Consider the following 20,930-nt stretch of genomic DNA (forward strand, 5'->3'; position numbering starts at 1 on the left):
CTCTGAGGTTTTTCAAGGGTCAACTGTATATCCAGTTCATTGATAGTGCTGTTCGGTTCAACTATGTCTTTACTATATTCTGCAGCTGGATCTGTTGATTTCTGGTGGAAGGTGTTAAAGTTTCCAACAATAATATTGGATAAATCTATTTCTTCTTGCAATTATGTCAAGTTTTGCCTTACATATTTTGATGTTCTGTTATTAGGCACATACACATTAAGGACAGTCATCTCTTTTTGACAACTGACTTCTTTATTATTATGTAATATCTCTTTATCACTAATACCTTTCCTTGCTCTGAAGTCTACTTTGTCTGAAGTTATTAGACATACTCTTGTTTTCTTTTGACTAGTGATGGCACAGTATATCTTTATCCATCCCTTTACTTTTAGTCTGTATGTGTCTTTATATTGATGTAGATTTCTTGTAGATAACAAATAGTTGGGTTTTGTTTTTCGATCCACTCTGACAATCTGCCTTTTCATAAGTATATTTGGGCTATTGATATTTCAAGTGATTATAGATCTGATTGAATTTATATCCACCATATTTGGCACTGTTTTCTGTTTGTTGACCTTGTTTTTGTTCACCTTTTGTCTTCTACAATTCTGCATTTTTTGTTTAAATTGGGAATTTTATATTATTACACTTCACTCTTTGCATATTAATTACACTACCTTTTAAACTTAATGTTAACTGTTGCCTTAGTGTTTGCAGTATACATTTTTTTAAAAGTTTATTTATTTAATTTAGCATCACTACACCCACGTAGCAGTTGAACTCACTCACCCACAGCAGTTGAACCCCGAGATCAATAGTCACATACTCTTCTGACTGAGCCAGCCAGGTGCCCCAGCAGTAATTTTCAATTAATCCCTAAGTCACTTTTACATTATGCTATACTATTTCATAGGTAGGGCAAGTACCTTATAATAACAGAATATTCCTAATTCTTCCCTCTCATAGCTTGTATCATTGCTTTCATTCATTTCACTTTTTCATAAGCATATATATATTTATGCATATGAATTGAATACATTTTTGCTATTATTATTTTAAACAAAGTATGATCAGTTAAATCAATTAAGAATAAGAAAAATAAAAATTCTTATTTTACTTTTACTTATTCTCCACTGCTATTCCTTTCATTATCTACACTTGAAATTCTGACTTATATGATTTTTCTTCTCTCAAAAGAACTTTTCTGAAATTGCTTGAAAGGTAGTCCCACACCAACAAATTCCCTTAGTGTTTGCTTTTCTGAGGAAGTCATTTCTCTTTCACTCTGAAGGATAATTTGGCAGGATACAGATCTCTAAGTTGGTGTTTTTTTTTTCTCAACACTTGAAATATTTTATTCCATTCTCTTCTTGCTGTGCAGCTTCTGAAGAAAAGTCAGGTATAATTGTGATCTTTGCTTCCCTACAGTTTAGGTGACTTCGTCTGGGTTCTTTCAAGATGTTTCTTGATCATTGATTTTCTGAAGTTGAACTAGTTTTTCTCTGGCATTTATGCTGCTTGAGGTTCTCTGAGTTTCTTGAGTACTTGGTCTGACATTAATTTGAGCAAATTTTCAGTTGTTATTGGTTCTAAAATTTCTCTGTTACTCACTTTCTTCCTTCTTCTGATATTCTCATTACATAGGTGCTATATCTTTTGTAGTTGTCCCACACTCCTTGGATATTCTGTGCCCCCTCCCCCATCATTTCCTTTCTCTTTGCTTTTTTATTTTTGGAAGTTTCTATTGTCATGTCTTCAAGCTCAGAGATTCCTCAGCTATGGGCAGTCTGCTAATAAGCCCATCAAAGACATTCCTCATTTTCAATCTCTAGCATTTCTTTTTGGTTCATACTTAGAAATTCCATGTTTATGCTTACATTATCCATCAGTTCTTGCATATTGTCTGTTTTTTTTTTTTGTTTGTTTGTTTGTTTTTTTTTTTTTTTTTTTTTTTTTTTACTTTAATGTCTTTAGAATAGTAGCAGTCATTTTTAAAAATTTCTTGCTGGGCAATTCCAGAATCTTGCCAGAATCTTGATTGTGGTTTGATGTTTGTTCTGTCTCTTCAAACTGATTTTAGCCTTGTTGTATGCCTTTTAACTTTCCATTGAAAAGTGGACTTTATGTATTAGGTAAAAGAAATTTGGTAAAGAAGACTTCAGTAATGTGTTGGTATGGTGCGCGGGGAGGGGAAGCATGCTATAGTCCTATGATAGATCTCCGTCTTTTAGTGAACTTGTACCCTTGGATTGTGAAGTTTGCCAGTGCTTTTCAGTTCTTTTTCCCTACTGGGTGGGGTAGAATGACTATATAAGGCTCTAGATGTGTGTTTTCCTTTCTGCCACATGGAAGGGGGCTGGAATTGTGTACTTCTTTTTTTCCAATTCTGTATGGGTCTTCTCTATTTTTAAAATTTTTTAATGAGTTTTAAAAAAGATTTTATTTATTTATTCATGAGAGACACAGAGACAGAGGCAGAGACATAGGCAGAGGGAGAAGAAGTAGGTTCCCCTTGCTGGAAACCTGATGCTGGACTCCATCTCCAGACCCCAGGATCATGCCCTTAGCCAAAGGCAGACACTCAACCACTGAGCTGCCCAGGCGTCCCTGGATCTTCTTTAATTAAGTAAGAAAAAAGCAAGTTATTCCTATATTTTAAAATTATCATTATATTCACTAATCATTTCTTTAAATTTTATTTTTGTTTTATATATATATTTAGATGATCTTTCAGAAAATATGAATTTTAAGAACCAAAAAGTGGATGTGAGTGAACTCAGATAATAAAGTCATTGCCATTGTTTCACTTGAGGAATGAAAGATGAAGGCAAAGTTATCATTCCTCAACTGAGAAGTGCAGAACTCATTAAATGAAAAAGGTGATGATGATAGTGATGTTTTTGCCTTTTTAACCACACTTACAGTACTTAGCAGTATTGACTCTAGAGCCAGAGAGCCGCGGTGTGATTTTTGAGTTTGGAATTTAATCACATTGGATCTCATGGGCAAGATACCCAACTTCTGTGTGTCTTTTTCCTCATCTGTAAAATGGGATAGCTGGGGCACTTCTTTCATGTAGTCATTGGAGGGTTAAGTGAGTTAACATGTATAAAACATTTAATCTGCATCTTGTAATACTTAGTGTTTTATAAGTGTTTGAAAATAAACTTTCAAAAAAAAGAAAAATAAATTTTCTTTTATTGATTATTTCTGAAATTAGGTGAAAACAGCAGATACATAGCTAGCATAGCAGCTACATTGTAAAGGACTTCAGCTTATGATGTGCTATTTTAAAGAAGATTTCAAAAACCGAAAGGAAAAATGAAATGTCATTCTGGAGTGGAATTGTATTTCTATGTCAAAGTAACACAGAGTCAGCAAAACAGAAAAACAACAAAGCTTTGAATTTACCACAGTTATTTAGTTTTGTTCTTCTGTGAATCTTCAGTTAACATGTACATTTGGGAATATAATGTGGCTTTTTTTTAATTGTTGAAAGCATTGTCTGGAATCAGTTTCGTGATTAATGTCTGTGTCACGTAGTAAGACATCAAAATTGTTTAACTTCTAAATTTCAGTAAATATGTAAAATTTTAAGAGAAGTAACAAATGTGGACACCAAACATGAGGCACAAATTTGATAGGGTTGATACTCAAGCATGGCCCAAGTAAAGCTGGATTGTAACAAACACAAGTGCAATGCAAAATAGAGCAAAAAATCTCAAGGCATACACTAATCACTCATGTAACATTAGGATTCAGCAACAACACTGCTTTAAAGACATGCTGTATTCATGGACATGTTGAATTTCTCTAATATATAAAAAACTAAATATCTGTGCAGTTATTTCTAAAAGGAGATCTGGGATCCCTGGGTGGCACAGCGGTTTGGTGCCTGCCTTTGGCCCAGGGTGTGATCCTGGAGACCCAGGATTGAATCCCACGTCAGGCTCCTGGTGCATGGAGCCTGCTTCTCCCTCTGCCTATGTCTCTGCCTCTCTCTGCCTCTCTCTCCCTCTCTCTCTGTATGACTATCATAAATAAATTTAAAAAAAAAATAAAAAAAATAAAAGGAGATCTTATGGCTCTCATGCAGAAATAGTCCAATAAATTTGCATAACAGTATCTTATACTAGTAACTTTATCAAATACATTTTTGTTACTTGAACAAATTTAGAATTTGTCAGATTTTATTTAGACTTGGTGTTAATAATTATTTACAAAGCTATGATGACAAATAAGATATTCACCTTTTGATTTTTTCTGTTTTTAGAAGATATTTAACTTTAACTACTTACAATATATACCAGTAGATCAAAGTACAACATTGGGTTTATCCTTTTTTTGAGAGTTATCCATAGCCAAGTCTGAAAGGAACATCTGTTTTTGGCTGTTTGATGTGTAATTACATTCTTTTTTGCTTCACTTTGAGTTGGTATGACAAGTGTGGTGAGGGTCAACACACAAAAATGTGCCACATTATTTATGACCAAGTTTCTGTGATGCTGTGGGAAGTCTCTGCAGTTCTCTCTAGATATCACCGTACGTTATTATAAAATAGCCGTGTGGTATGCTGTTGCCATTCAGACTGTGTTGAGATCTGCACTGTTATAGTGTGATATGCAGATAACAGGCTATGTTTGGGGACTTCATTGATAGTTTAGTACAATTTTATATTTAGCAGGATTTATGGTTGAAACTGATTTAAGAAACTCAATGTAGCATTCATTTGAGATGGATTTAGATTTCAGAGTTCTATAGAAGATGCAAAATGCCAGTTATACAGGATATTTCTGGTCCTCTAAAAGGAACATTGCCATTTTGATTCAGTTTTTTACTTTTCGATTAGTGCATCACTGGATTTTCCACTGCCAACAGAGCACAATAAAATGTCACATTTTATTTTGTTCTTTAAAAAACTTTATCTCAAAAAAATAAAATAAAATAAAAAATAAAAACTTTATCTCTGATTACCCTGGTGAAAAGTGTAACCTGTCCTCCTAATTTTTTTTCTTTTAATGTTTATTATTAGTCTGGGCATTTAACTTCTCAGAGAATAAGCCATTTTGAATTGCGTTCTTGTCACTATATCTCTGTTATCATGTTGTTTTATAATTACCTGTTAATATGTAGCTTTCTCATTAGACTATACATTTCTTGAAAGTAGGATTTATAGTCTATTTATTTAGATATTCCAGCAGCACCACCAAGCACAAAGTTTGACATAGTGTTTATAGAAACTGAAGACTAGTAAATTCATAAATGAGTGCTGTACCTGGTGGTGATGAAGACTTTGTTAGAAGTGTCTGGAAGGAAAAAGGGGCAGGGGTAGCTGTAGGCTAGCATATGCCAATTGAAAGTTAGGTGTTTATTAAATAGTTGACTATTCCCTGTTGAAGCAGAATAACCGTTGTGCTTAAATAATTGATATAGAGACATAAATAAATAATTGTAATAAGATATGATTGAGTCTATAATAAAGATAGAGAAATGTTCAAGTGAGGGAATAACAACCATATTCAAAATGTTGAAAAATAAAAAGATATTTCAAGATGAGGGCACATGAGCAAAAGATGAAAGTTTGGAGTGAGCACAGCAGATCTGAGAAATGTAATTTGGTTTGGGAGTATCGGGGATATGACCTGGTTGAATGTGTTAGGGCCTGTTTGTGGAAAGCTTTTTATTTTTTTATTTTGTATTTATTTATTTATTTTTTGGAAAGCTTTTTAAACCGTAGGTCATGAGATATCTCTTTAAGTAGAAAAAGTAAACCGTCAGATTTGTTTTTTTTTAAAGTGTGTTTGTGAGTGCATGCGCACATGCGTGACAGTGAAGGAGTTCATCTAGAATCAGGAGAAACTGGTGTAAAAAAAGGAAAAACCAACAAACCCTAATATTTTGAAACATTAGTTCAAATAAAAGGTATTAGAGTAATGACAAAGCCTTGACCGAAGAATGGAGGGAAGGGTCTTGCTTCAGGATGCCAAGTAGGCGGAGCTGACAGGACTTGGGGACTGATTGATTATGTGGAGTTAAGGGAGAGAGGAACTTAGTACTTTAAGTTTCACATAGATAGTAAATAGTTGCTGTTTCCTTCTCACAAACATGAGCTGTTTGGAATTTTAGCCAAGTTTAAAAACCTTCCATTTTCTTTTTATGATTATGAATTACATAAAGCTTTACATTGGCTAAATGGCCATAGGATTATCCCGGACAAAATAATCTTCTCTCGATATTTCTATACTTTTCAGGCGTTATGGAAAACACACCATAAATGTGAAATGATTACCCACTCAAAGGAATATAAGAATGCGATAGACTATTAAATTATAGTATATCCAGGTGGGATCTAGTCCCACATCAGGCTCCCTGCATGGAGCCTGCTTCTCCCTCTGCCTGTGTCTCTGCCTCTCTCTCTCTCTCTCTCAGTCTCTCTCTCTCTCTGTCTCTCTCTCTTTGTATCTCATGAATAAGTAAATAAAATATTAAAAAAAAAAGAAACTTTGTTAGAATAGTGTAAGATGAATATGCACTTTTTATGCTAGTGTTTCATACAATTTTAGGCATTTTCTGTATTACTAGGTACATCGCTAGTACATTCAAAAAGTACTACATTCAAGTAACATTAAGAACACTACTCATTTTCTTAAAACTGATTTCTTAAGCTGATTTGGGGACACTAAGAAATGTAAAATCTCATGTGGGTGGCAGTTCTGTCTATGATTATGTGGTTTCCCTCATTCTTTCCTTTGAAGTATAGCTCAGATGCAATCTCTGATCCATTTTTCAATTACACTAAAATTCTAAGCATTTTGGGAGCTTTCCTTTTCCACACAGAATAGCTGAGAAAGAATCGTTAACTGTATGGAATGTTTGGAAAAAAACAAAAACAAAACAAAAAAAAAAAACAACTGTGATGAGAGTTAATGCTTTGGCAGATCCAGAAGTTGAAGTAGACAAGAAGCCTAGTTTTTCAATTAATCTTGATAATGGTAGTTACTTCTTGAGAATCCTAAGCTGTATTTAATATTTAATGTTAGTTTTGTTCCTGGATATACAATCAAAAACCTCTACAAAGATAGCTTGTGCTTTATAATAAAGCACAAGGTCTATTATACTACCCAGTATATACTACTGATTATTATTATACTACTCACTGTATACTACTCAGTATGTCTACTCAGGTGACATCATATAATTTTGTTAAGCTATTGCTTTTACAGTGGCACATCCTGGAAACTGCTTAGCAAAATGTATTTTCTTTTTCTTCTATTACTTTTTTTTCCTGATGGGCTTTACTTATAGAATAATGACTTTAAGGCTCCTGAAACTTAACTTCTTTGGACTCTGTTATTGGAACAATTACAAATGAGTTCTCCAGCAGCATTTCTTAGATTTTATGGTGTCCATAGACACGTTGTCTAGAAGTTTGCCATTCAAAGATGTATTTTCCTTTAATTGTCCTCAAACACTATAATAATTATACCTTATATTTGTGAACATGTTACATTTTAAAAACTGTTTAAATGCATATTATTTTTTAGAGAATCTCTAGGAAATACAGGAAAAAATAATAGTATTCTCAATTTACAGGTGTTGAACTCGTCTTGAAATGAACAAATTAATATCCCAGAGATCCATTTATTGAACAAACATTTATCGTGTATCCACAATGTGCAGGTCTATTCCAGGAACTGTGGAAATCTAGGAGAACAAAACAGATGAGTTCTTGCTCTCATTAAGTTTATATTCCAGTGGCTTTAATTGAACAATATAGATTGGCTGATTAAGTGAAGGAGCCTAGACCAGAAACTGTGCCTTTTGTCTTGATTGTTTGAATACTTAAACTTAGTACATATATAAAAGGAAGATGCCAATTAGCATTATAAGGCTTTCAAGTATATGGCTTTTTTTTAACTTTTCACATTCTCTGTGAGTCTACAGTGTGTTCCAGGAAAAAAAAAAAAAAAAATCTCTACTCAGGTGATTACAGAGGTGTGAACAAGGAGGCTGGGGAACCTGGTAATAAGCATTACTTCCCTAGGGCTAAGGAGACAAGGAGCAGAAACAGTGGTACAATTTGCTGAAAGCTGGAGGCATGCAGATGTGTTTTCCAGCAATGGCGGTAATGGTAAGGTGGCCAGACTGCTGGGATAAGCCCATGAAATGTGACAAAAAGGACCTGACTTCCTTCTCTTCCCACCTTTCAAACTCTTGGTAGTAACTTTCATTGTCTGAATTGGAACCTGCAAAATAGTATGATGGCATGAGCTATAAGGTCAGATTTGGAGGGCACAGAGTAAGAGAGAAATACATATAATTAGGATTTGGAAGCCAACAGAGAATAAAGAACACTTATTTATTTATTTATTTATTTATTTATTTATTTATGATTTTTTAATTTTTTATTTATTTTTTTCACTTCTATATTTAAAAGAGAAACTGGGTGCTTTATCATTAATTGTGTCATATATGCCAAGTCTTTCTGGATCATTCCTCTAATTTTCCCCTATGGAACTTGTCCACTCTTTACCCCTTAGCTGCCCAATTCCTTTGTTCCTCATAAGTGCACTATAATAGGTACCAAAGAAATATGTTTCTTTTTTTTTTAAATGATTTTATTTATTTAGTCATGATAGACACACAAAGAGAGGCAGAGACCTAGGCAGGGGTAGATGCAGGCTCCCTGCGGGGAGCCTGATGCGGAACTCGATCCCGGGACCCTGGGACCACAACCCGAACTGAAGGCAGATGCTCAACCACTGAGCCACCCAGGGGCCCCAGAAATATGTTTCTTAGATGTTATGTTTTGTGTACTATTAGTCTTTACCAAGCTATAAGCTCTCTGAGAATGGGCTGTGAGTCTCTTTTCCCTCTTTCTTCCTCTTCCTTCTTTTCAGACAGCCAGCATGTTACTTGGCCTTCATATTTGTTGACTGAATGCATAGTTGAATGATTGATAAACAGACAAGGAAAAAAAGATTCTCAGAGTTATCTGGCTGTTCAATTCCTGGGTTGGTGACAATTAAAAGTTGTAGGAGAAAAGCAATTATTATCTGGCTGATAAAGTATCTGTGCCTGTTAATACAAATTATCATGTATCCTAGTATATAAAGAAGAAAAATATTTTGTCTTGGGAAAAAAAACGTAACTTGTCCTAAAATTGTGAGGTATACGGTACCTCCTAAAATTAGGAATGTTGAATAGCAGGTTTGCTTTTGCACTCAAGAAAAATACAGTTCTTTCCGAATACTCCCATTTTAATAGGGAATTCTGTGTTTCAACTTTGAGAACGTGCCCCCTATTCACCGTTCAGTAGGCGTACAGACAGATTGGCTATACTCTGTCATGAGATTTCACACTGACATGGAAAAAAATATTTTTCTAAAAAATTAAAAGAGTAAAAAGGGGCAGCCCGGGTGGCTCAGCGGTTTAGCACTGCCTTCAGCCTGGGGTGTGATCCTGGAGACCCGGGATTGAGCCCCACGTCGGGCTTCTTGCATGGAGCCTGCTTCTCCCTCTGCCTGTGTCTCTGCCTATTTCTCTACGAATAAGTAAATAAAATATTTAAAAAAAAAAAGAGTAAAAGGTATATTTATTGTTTTATATATTTATATACGTAATTATAAAATCCTCTTAGGCTTATATATCTTATAAAACAGCCATTTTTTTTTTTTTTTTTTTTAATTCATGAGAGAGAAGGGTGTGGGGTGGGGCAGAGACACAGGCAGAGGGAGAAGCAGGCTCCATGCCAGGAGCCCAAGGCGGGACTCGATCCCGGGACTCCAGGATCACACCCTGGGCCAAAGGCAGGCACCGAACCGCTGAGCCACCCAGGGATCCCCAAAACAGTCAATTTTGACTTAATAAAACTTTACTTCATTAAAGGAAATATATCATTCATTGTTACAGGTAGAGGAGTAGAACACAGTAAGCCTAAGGAAATATTTTTAAAAGTTCTGTTCTTTCTGGGACAGTATCACGGTATAGAACAAGAATAATGAATGTGTAGAGATGTTACAACCAGTGATTACTTTTCATATACTGAGAAGTATTTTCTGTAGCCTTAAAAATAGGAAGTAAAAAGGGGGATGCTAAATTGATGTGTAAAAACAAATCATTTCCAAGTATCAGGCTTATTTACTTAGAGGAGTAGATGTACCAGCTCAACTGTTAAACTCTTTATGGAATGATGAAAAGAGTCCATCATTTCTTTCATATTCAAAAGATGATAATTACTTTAAAAATAAGTCCAAAGTTTACTGCCAAGTCAAAGGCTCTGAAATACAAAGTAAATGTTAAATTCTGCTCTTAACTTTGTGAGACAGGCAATGAAAATCATACAAAGGCCATATACATGCAAAGGCCATACATGCAAAAGCCATATTTGGCCTTTCTGCTGACATTAGTTACATGAATTTGTCTTTTGAGTCTGTGTTAGAATACAAGTTAAAAATGTTAAGTGATGCTTGCTGTTTTCTTTCATACAGATGATTTTTTTCTTATCTTAAAATAAGTCTCAATATGATTTCCACTTTATTTTAAAGTCCTCTTTTTAGATTTTAAATATTATTTTCAGTTATATTTTTTTAAGAAAATAGATCTTTGTAAAAAATATCAGATACATTTATTGGGTGAGAGGAATTACATTGTAGTGCTACACATTTTAAATGCTCATTATTTTACGAAATTTTGAAATGAATCCTTTTGTGATCTGAGAATCATCTCAGTATTTTTACATTTAAATTTATACATTAAAAAAATAAATTTATACATGTGTTTTCTTAAATCAAGAAAGTACTAAGTATGCTATTTTACTCTCCGATTTGCATTAGTTTGACAGGTAAAATAAAATGCAAACTACAAAAGATATACAATTCTGATATTGAATACAGATATATATATATATTTGTGTAAATATATATTTTCATTTTCAAAATAGAATTTATTTCTGTAATAAAGAATTAAAATATGGCTGTGAAAGTAGAAAATAATATAGAAAAATATTTAAAATGTGCAATAGTAATTTTAGAGTAAAGGTAGTTAAGCATTAGAGTCCATGCTCAACTTCTACTTGAAAGACCAACCAGTATTTTATATATTAACTACACTGGAAAACACATACTACTTGCAATTTCAATTAACAGTTATAATTCAAAAACAGATTTATATACTTGGTAAGGCCCTTGTGAAAATATAAGTATAAATTTTGAGGATATATATATATATATATATGTATAAATTCCTATGAGAATGTATTTTTTGGTTGTTTTCCCATTGTTTACATGAAGTTGAACTCGAACATAATTTCATTAATATGGAGTTAGCAATACAACCAGGAATTTTTTTTAAGTATAATTGATATATAATATTAGTTCCAGTATGCAACATACCAACTTGATATACAATAAACTTCCTTTAAAAAAAAGATTTTATTTATTTATTCATGAGAGACACACAGAGAGAGGCAGATACATAGGCAGAGGGAGAAGCAGGCTTCTGAGGGGAACCTGATGGGGTCCTGGGATCATGACCTGAGCCGAAGGCAGATGCCCAACTCCTGAGCCACCCAGACACCCTGCAATAAGCCTCCTTACCATCTGTCACCATACATAGGTTTTTACAATATTATTTACTGTATTCTCTGTGCTGTACATTATATTCCCATGCCTATTTATTTTATAACTTGAAGATTGTGCTTTTTTAATCCCCTTTTTCTATTTCATCAATTGCCTTTCACCCTCTATCCCTGGGCAAACATCAGTTTGTTCTCTATATCTGTAAGTCTACTTCTGTTTGGTTGTGTTTGTTCATTTGATTTGCTTTATATATTACATATGCAAATAAATCATAAGGTATTTGTGTATCTCTCCCTGACTTGTTTCACTTAGCCAATGCGCTCTAGTTCCATCCATGTTGTTGCAAATGGCAAGATTTCAATTTTTTTGTGGCTGGGTAGTAGTCTATCACACACACTAGTGCACACACACACACACACATCATATATTCTTTATGTATATTAGGATTTTTGTTGTCTTTGGATAAGTTCCCACAAGTGATACTGCAAGATCATATGACAGTTCTAGTTAATTTTCTAGGGAACCTCCATGATGATTTCCATAGGGCTATACCCATTTGCATTCACACCAACAGTGCATGAGGGTTCTCTTTTCTCCACACTTTCACTAACACTTATTATTTCTTGGGGATTTCTTTTGTTGTTTTTGATACTTTTTTTTTAGAACCTTTTTTTTTTTTTTAAGATTTATTTATTCATGAGAGACAGAGAGGCAGAGACACAGGCAGAGGGAGAAGCAGGCTCCAAGCAAGAGCCTGATGTGGGACTCGATCCAGGGGCTCCAGGATCACACCCCGGACTGAAGGTGGCGCCAAACCGCTGAGCCATCCAGGCTGCCCTGTTTTTGATACTTTTTAAGACATTAAGACTGGTATGAGGTAACATCTCACTGTGGTTTTGATTTGCCTTTCCCTGATAATTAGTGATGATGAGCATCTTTTCGTGTATCTGTTGATCATCTATACATCTTCTTTAGATAAATGTCTATTCCTCTGCTCCTTTTTAGCCAGAATGTTTGCTGATATTGAATTGTATGAGTTCTTTATATATTTTGGATGTTAATCTATCAGATACATCGTTTGCAAATACCTGCTTCTATTCAGTAGATTGCCTTTTCATTTTGTTGTTTTCCTTCACTGTCCAAAAGTTTTTTACAGTTTTGATGTACTCCCATTTGTTTTTACCTTTTGTTTTCCTTGCCTGAGGAGACAGATCCCACAAAATATTGCCAAGACCAGTGTGAGAGAGTTTACTGCGTATGATTTCTTCTAGTTTTGTGATTTTAGGTCTTAACATTTAAGTCTTTAATTCATTTTGATTTTACTTTTGTATATAGAGTAAGAAAGTGGCTCAGTTTCATTCTTCTATAAGTAGCTGTGAAGTTTTCCCAACACCATTTACTGAAGAGACTGTATTTCCCCCATTGTATATTCTTACTTTCTCTGTTGTAGATTAATTAACCATCTAAGCATGGGTTTATCTTAGGGCTCTTTATTCTGTTCCATTGATCTGTTCCATTTGGGTTCTTTTGTGTTCCATAATGTCATTGATATTTTGATAGTAATTGCATTATATCTAGATTACTTTTTTGCCTTTTTACTTAATAATTGAAATGCATTTTGACATAGTCTTATAAATGGACATTTAAACTCAGTATGAACTCTAGCATAATTTAATTTGATGAATTTTTTTAAACCTCTTGTAAGTTTACTTAAAAACTTGCTCAAAAAAAAAAAAAAACAACCTTGCTCCCTTCAATTCTTTATTTATACTTGGAATGTACTTTTTAAAAATCTTTTTCACTTTATATTATCTCCAATGGACTAAGGGATATTTACACAGAGTAATATTGATAGATATATGATAATCTACGATTACCCTGAATTCTAGCTCTTTGCCAAATTAAATCAGCCAATATTTCTATGGCACCTACTTAATACCAGTTCCTGGTCATAGTCAGATATTACCCTAGTTATAAATAAACAAAACTACTTTTTAAAAAGTGTTCTTTATTCTGTTATAAAGACAACATTTACAGGGTATACATAAAAACAAACTAGTAGTAACTCAGTCTGTATTAGTATTCTAGGGCTGCCATAATAAAATATCACAGATTGACTATTAAACAATAGAACTTTATTTTTTTTACAGTTCTGGAGGCTAAAAGTCTGAGATAAAATTGTTAACAGGACTGATTTCTTCTGAGGCCTTACTCATTAGCTTATAGATGACCCTTTTCTCCTTATGTCTTCTTGTAGTCTTTTTTTAGGTTGTGTCTGTGTCCTAATCTTATAAAGAGACCAGTTGTATTGAATTAGGACCTGCCATAATGACTTCATTTTACCTTAATTATTTCTTTATAGGTTTTATCTCCCAATAAGGTTACATTACAAGGTTAAGAGTTTGTATACACACACACACACATATAACTCTCTCTCTCTCTCTGGTTGCTTGGGGAACACAGTTGAGCCCATTAATACTAAGTCTAGGCAAGTTCATTTTATCCTTGATTAGCAATGAGAAAATGGGCATAAATTGCTATAGAAAAAAGAAGTATGGACTGTCAGATGAAGGGGAATTTCCCCTGATTCTTACTGATTCCTATAGCTTGGTTTGGCTTTAGTAATACAATTTTACAATCTGTAAGTAGAACACAATTCAAAAGTAAATGAAGGCAGCTTTCTTAGAAGAAAAACTGAACTCATTCTGGAAACAATGATTAATTATTCCATTTTGTAGACTTAAGAGGATCATCCCCAAATATTTCCTTTTATTATGTTTCTTAACTGAGTAAATGATTTTGCCATCCTGCTATTGCTCAATCCAGAAAGTAAAGAATTGTTTTCCATTCCTCTCTACCACACTTTTCTCCATCTTTCCTGCCACTCCCAATTCACCTCATCATCAGCACCCAGTCTCTGAACCTTGCAGATATTTTTCCTTAATATGTCAACTCTATGTCCCCTTTTTCCATTCCTGCTTCTGCTTGGTTTAATTTTTGAGTACTTAACTATATGGATCCCTAACAGTTTCCCATGCTTCCAAACTGGTGGCTTCCAAATCATTCTTCCCCATGTTGTCAATGATTTCATTAAATACAGCATTGGTCCATTTGCTCTATTGTTCAAAATCCTTGAATGACACTCCATAACTTCTAGAATTCAGTTCACATGCAAAGTTTTCCTTAAATTGTTCCTTCTCTTTACCTCTTTCTAATCTCAACCCTCTCTACTCATTATCATCAGATAGGGCCTTCCCTCAAACTGTGGAGCACTATGGCTTAATTCTCTGACTTTGTCATGTGGTTTCATACCTCTAAAGTTTTAATTAAGATCTTTTTTTCTATTTAGTGTTTTTTTTCTTTGCATCTTCTTCGTCAAGATAACTCATATTTGCTTATATCATTAAGATTTTTCCAAGAAGCGTTTCATAAAAACATTCATTCCCATTGAAATACCTGCATGTTTCAAGTTAATGGAGACAAGAATGTGCTATGGGAAATATGGAGTCTAGATGATTTTATAGAACACAATTCCAGGGCAGCCCCGGTGGCTCAGCGGTTTAGCGCCGCCTTCAGCCCAGGGCGTGATCCTGGAGACCTGGGATGGAGTGCCATGTCGGGCTCCCTGCATGGAGCCTGCTTCTCCCTCTGCCTGTGTCTCTGCCCCCTCCCCGCCGTGTCTTTCATGAATAAATAAATAAAATCTTAAAAAAAAGAAGACACGATTCCAGTTGTGCGATTTACTTCAGCACTAGGGGAGGTGAAGTTTTTAATTATAGAAACTTATGAAATTTTCTGAGGTACATGGTTAATAGGTGCTTGGAGTCTATTTTTCCTGATAATATCATTCTCTTAGAATATAAAGAACACCCACATTTTAATACTAAGAGTTTAAGTCTTCTGAGATTATGAGTGGAATTAAAAACTTCATGGTATTGTATAGATACTAGTTGCTAGACTGACATTAAAAAGAGACTATTTATAGATATACTGCTTAAAAATGATCTCTTTATTTGACCAATTATAGTTGAGCATTGATCCAGCCTCTCCTTCACTATTTTGGTTATACCTGAATTTCCTCAACCATTCATGTAATTCTATTATGTTCCAAGCACAAAATCCATTCATAGGTCACAGCGAATTGAATCTGATGACAGCTTAATTTTCCACTGCTCATTCTTAGGAATCGGTTCCTATGCTGTTCAATTCAGTGAATATTTAGGTCAGGAACTGACTTAAACCAAGCACTGATTGGCTTTACATTGGATGAGGAGTTGATTTTGAAAAATCAGACACTTAACATCGACACATTGACATTTGATTTTAAGACATTAAACAAATTTCTTACACCAGATTTTTTTCAATAAATCTGATTGCTTATACCTGGAGGAAAAAGCTAAATGTGTATTAACCTATGTATTTCATAGAGCACATTGTAATTTTTTCATTACACTGAAATAGACATAGGTAGGCTGTATAGAGAGACACACACACATATATACAAAAATAGGGAACAAACCAAACAAAAATTATTATAATATGTGCATTGTATTTTATTTTTAAAGATTTTATTTATTTATTCATGATAGATATATACATATATAGAGAGAGGCAGAGACACAGGCAGAGGGAGAAACAGGCTCCACACAGGGAGCCCGATGTGGGACTCGATCCTGGGACTCCAGGATCATTCCCTGGGCCAAAGGCAGGCGCCAAACCGCTGAGCCACCCAGGGATCCCCTGTATTTTAGTTTTAAAAGGAAGATATACTATTACTTATTAAATTGGTCCTGATAAAAATGTAGCAGGATTTTTTTGCAATGCATATGATTTTTAAAAGAACCTCATCTTTATAGACAGGTGCCATTTGACTTTCTTACATTTGCTTACATTTGCTTTGCTTTCCACCTTAGTCTCATCCTGTCTATACACAAATACTACTGTTGAGACCTAGTTGACACAGCTGTAGATAGCAAGGTAATTGCATCAACTCTAATTTTGGCTTCGTAGATCATTAGGGGATCTTATTCATGGTTTGTATGCTGCAGATGCCAATATTACTTGGTAACTTCACTTTTTTCCACCTGTGGAAATTTTTATGACTATTGAATCTAAATATTTACAGTTTATTCAACCTGTCAGGGTGTTTTTGTTTATCTACAGACTGTCTCACAACATGTCCTATGATTAACATAAAACATCATAAAATGTATTCTGGGGAAAATTATATAATAGCTTTTTAACTGAATTTTTCAATTTATTTCCAGTAGTATATTTTATGGCTAAATATTAAACACCTGAAATAAGAATGTATAGTGGAAAGATTGGCAGGATTCCATTTAATGAAGTCAAGTAAGAACTTAGAAAACCATCATTCTTCTAAAAAATATACTATTTTAAAAATACCATATGCTTATAAGATAGGCAGCTTTTTTTTCTGTTTCAGCAACTGCTTCACTTGGTTTATTATATTTCTTATACCTAAGTATGGAATTCTGGAGTTCTGGGGAGGACATTAGATACCATCTACACATATTCACTTTACAAATTAGGAATGAGGTTAAGTGACTTTCATAATTCCACATAGTTAATGACATTGGGAGAAAAATCAAGAGTCAGGACTTTTAACTGAAACCCTCAATGATGTCAGCACTCAAGATGTACAATGATTCCTCATTATTATTATTTTTTAACAGCAGGATGAAAAATTGTGTATTCAAAATTATCTTTGTTACTTATTATTATCCATTTACTTATCTATGTAATTATTTATATATTCAGTTGTGGCTACTCAGTGTTCTAAACTGATCAATTAATGTTTGAGAAGTTCTATCAAAAATTTTTAAGAAATTACATTAATTCACTGTGAGCATGTTTAAAATCAGTGGACATAAAAGAAATATGAGAGACATTCCTATCTATTTACAGAAAAGAATCTTGAAAAAAAATCTCAAAAGCAATCTAATTTTATTGGTTAATTATATTGCCTCATGGCATGTAGAAATAAACAATTTTGAGGTTGGAATACTAATAATAGTATGACTATTATAAACCTTATAGTTTTCAGATGGATATTTGTTGATTCTGTCTTATTTTATTAGGTTTTACTGGGCAATAATGTATTTTCTTATTTGGGTGTTACCTGGCCACACTAACATGCTAATGCACTTTTTTAAAGCACTTGTGTTTTTTGGAGTTTTTATGAGCTTTTCTCAAATATTTATTTAAATTCTAGTTAGTTAACATAGAGTATAATATTGGTTTCAGGAGTAGAATTTAGTGATTCATCACTTACATATAACACGCAGTACTCATCAGAGGGTCCTCTGATTAAACCTATCACCCATTTAGCCCATCCCCCTTCTACCTCCCTCCACCAACCCTCAGTTTGTTCTGTATAGTTAAGAATCTCTTATGGTTTGTGAAAGCACTGTTTGAATGAGTGTCCGAATGAAAGGACTAAACAACTGTTGTACAGAAGTGCTAGGAATTATTTCCTAGTGTTCATGGTTAGAGACTTTTTAAAATTTAATGTCTATATTTTCATTAGACTATATAGGCTATATAGACTATAGACTATATAGGCTATATAACTTCTGTTAACGACATGCAGAAAAACTGGAATAACTTTGAAATTATTCAAAATGCCAGCAGAAGTTCTGTGAATCAGACTTATGTGCTCAAACTTACAAGGACTCGAATCATTATGTCAATTGGATATTAACTCAGACATACTTTTGGGCCTGAGTATAATTCTGAATTAAAATGGACATGACCCATGAATTTCTATGAAACTAGTTTCATGTTAAATTAGATTCTGTAGAAATATTCAGAAATATTCAAATGTTATAATTTTTCTCTTGTTTATACATTTTCCAGAACCAGTTTCCAGAATCTCCTGAAATTAAACTCTTTAGATAACCCTATTACTAATTATTTGTAATGTTTTTTATTAAGATTATGCAGAAATCAAATAAGTAAGTTTTAATGTATGCTTAGATGCTCCATTTTTTCTTAATCAAAGTATAGCAAATTTATGCTTTTTATTCATAATTTGAATTTCTCTGACCTCTGCATTTCTTTATAAGTAGGAATTCCTTTTGATACTGACTCCTTTACCAGAACACAATAGTAGGATCTATATTTTCATTTAAAAATTCTCATATAAATTTACCTAATAATAATAATTCCATTTAATTTGATTGAACAACGTCAGTTAACATTGAAAATATATTACTATCTTTAGGTATCTACAGGTTTTAAATTTTGTTTACCTTTTATATCAGTTTTTTATTTACCTTTCACTTGTCTTATTTTATGCAATATAAAATTGTAAATTTTACTTGAGTAAAATCAAGTTCTAACAAATGGATGCATATAGTAAAGATTGAACCACAGAAAAATAGAATAACTGCTTAATGTTAACAGCTGATTTGTAAAACATCTATGAGTTTTCTTCAATCCTATAAGACTATTGTTTATTTATTAATTTTTTAATTTTAATTCCAGTATAGTTAACATACAGTGTTATATTAGTTTCAAGTGTACAATATAGTGTGTCAACAATTCTGTGCGTGACTCAGTGCCCATTGAGACAAGTGCACTCTAGAATCACCTATTTCATCCATCCCCCTACTCCCTCCCCTCTGGTAACCATCAGTTTGTTCTCTATGTTAAGACTCTGTTTCTTGGTTTTTCTGACTCTTTGTCTTTTCCCTTTACTTGTTTGTTTTGTTCTATAAGACTATTTTTAACATTGAAATATAAGTGATAGTTCTTCAGGTATTTAAAAATAAATTACTCATGGTCTTGGGTAACTCTTGCTCTAAATATATGTATATCCAAATACGCTGACTATACCTATGTTTATATTTTGTCAGGGTGACATCCAGCAGCTGCTGATCATAGGTGACCCCAAAGCAGCATATGACTACTGTGAGCATTATAGTCCAGACTGTGACTCTTCAGTGCCCAAGGCCGCTCAGGCTCAGGAACCGCAGATTGATGAGGTGAGGACCATAAGATCAGGGCATGTTTTCTCATTTCGAGGGTATGGACCTAGTCCTGCAGTTTTGAGACTGTTTTTGTTATTCAATTTTAATTACACTATACTTTGTATTTAATAGTGTTTTACTATTTAATATTAGGAAGAAGTGATTAAGATTTTTGGTGTTTTTTCCTCTTCAGTGCTCTGTTACTTAAACTTCTTAAAAATAGAGATACCTCACTTGTATACTGTGTATATAAGCATATTTCATTTTTTGGGGGGGTGAGAAAAAGATATTTATCTAAAAGCTATATTTCTGCAACATAAATATCTAAAAGCTGTATTTCTGCCCTTGGCAGTAAAATAATTAACAGACTCAAGATAAGGTGACATATCCTCTGGTGTACTTGCCTTTGGCAATTCAGGCATGTGAGAAAGTGACATTAGAGCTATCTTAGTGTTTCAGGCTGTGATGAGTATTTATTTATTTATTTATTTATTTATTTATTTATTTATTTATTTTTATTTATTTTTTAAAATTTTTAAATTGTTTTCTTTTTTTTTTTCTGTGATGAGTATTTAGAGAGATTTTTTTTTCTGTTTCTTACAGGACTATGCTACATTTATATGTATGTTTTCTTTTTCTCCCACAAAATTTCATATAAAGAGCAATGAAATGAAAAGCAGTTTGATCTAAATACAATAATTAAAACTATCCATGTCCTTTGATTCATATTATATCACTTTATTTGAAATCCAGGTGTGAAGCCATTCTTCCCGGCTATTTTTGCAAGAAAATTTATCATAATAAAATTTGACCCTATTCTCTTTCAGACCAAAAAATAAGTTCGCATAACCATGGCAATTTTTTCATAATTGAATATCCAAAAAAAATAATACAGCATAGTATACTCTGATCCAGATTTTTTAGTAGAATCCTTTGATGTGGACCTTCTGGAAATTAAAAAACAAGCAAACTGGAAGGAATTTAGTCTTTAGTTGGCAGCAAAACAATTTTTTTTAGGTTCTTTTTTCCTCAAGGTGAAGAGTGTTAAGTTTTAGAAGAGGGGTTTCGAAGTTTGAAAACATCAAGGTTGCCTTTATGTTTGAAAAAAGCTCAAATAACATTCTTCTTACTTTCTAAATGTACTATTTGGTGCCATCTTTTGAGCTTGACTATTTACAAGAAGTTAGGATCTTATCTTTTATTTTAATTTATTGTTATTTTTGCATGTGAGTTCGGTTAGGATTCTACTAAGGCACTATCTAAACACTTGAGATCTATTTGTTGACATCACTTTTTAAAGTATGATCTTGAATTCTATTGCACTGATATTTTCCATGACTTATTATTAATGTTTGTT

The 20,930-nt window shown here is 33.4% G+C and overlaps 1 protein-coding gene across 8 annotated transcripts in view; it reads left to right on the forward strand.

The window, feature by feature from the left end:
* COL11A1 (collagen type XI alpha 1 chain) overlaps window positions 1-20,930 on the forward strand; it is a 197,347-nt gene that overhangs the window by 42,292 nt on the left and 134,125 nt on the right. For all 8 annotated transcript variants that reach the window (XM_025417466.3, XM_049111614.1, XM_049111616.1 and 5 more), the window contains exon 5: window positions 19,460-19,588. In XM_025417466.3, coding sequence (XP_025273251.3) covers window positions 19,460-19,588 — 129 coding nt within the window. The remainder of the gene's footprint in view (window positions 1-19,459; window positions 19,589-20,930) is intronic.

The sequence above is a fragment of the Canis lupus genome, chromosome 6 (assembly GCF_003254725.2).
Source record: "Canis lupus dingo isolate Sandy chromosome 6, ASM325472v2, whole genome shotgun sequence".
Classification (NCBI taxonomy): Eukaryota; Metazoa; Chordata; class Mammalia; order Carnivora; family Canidae; genus Canis; species Canis lupus.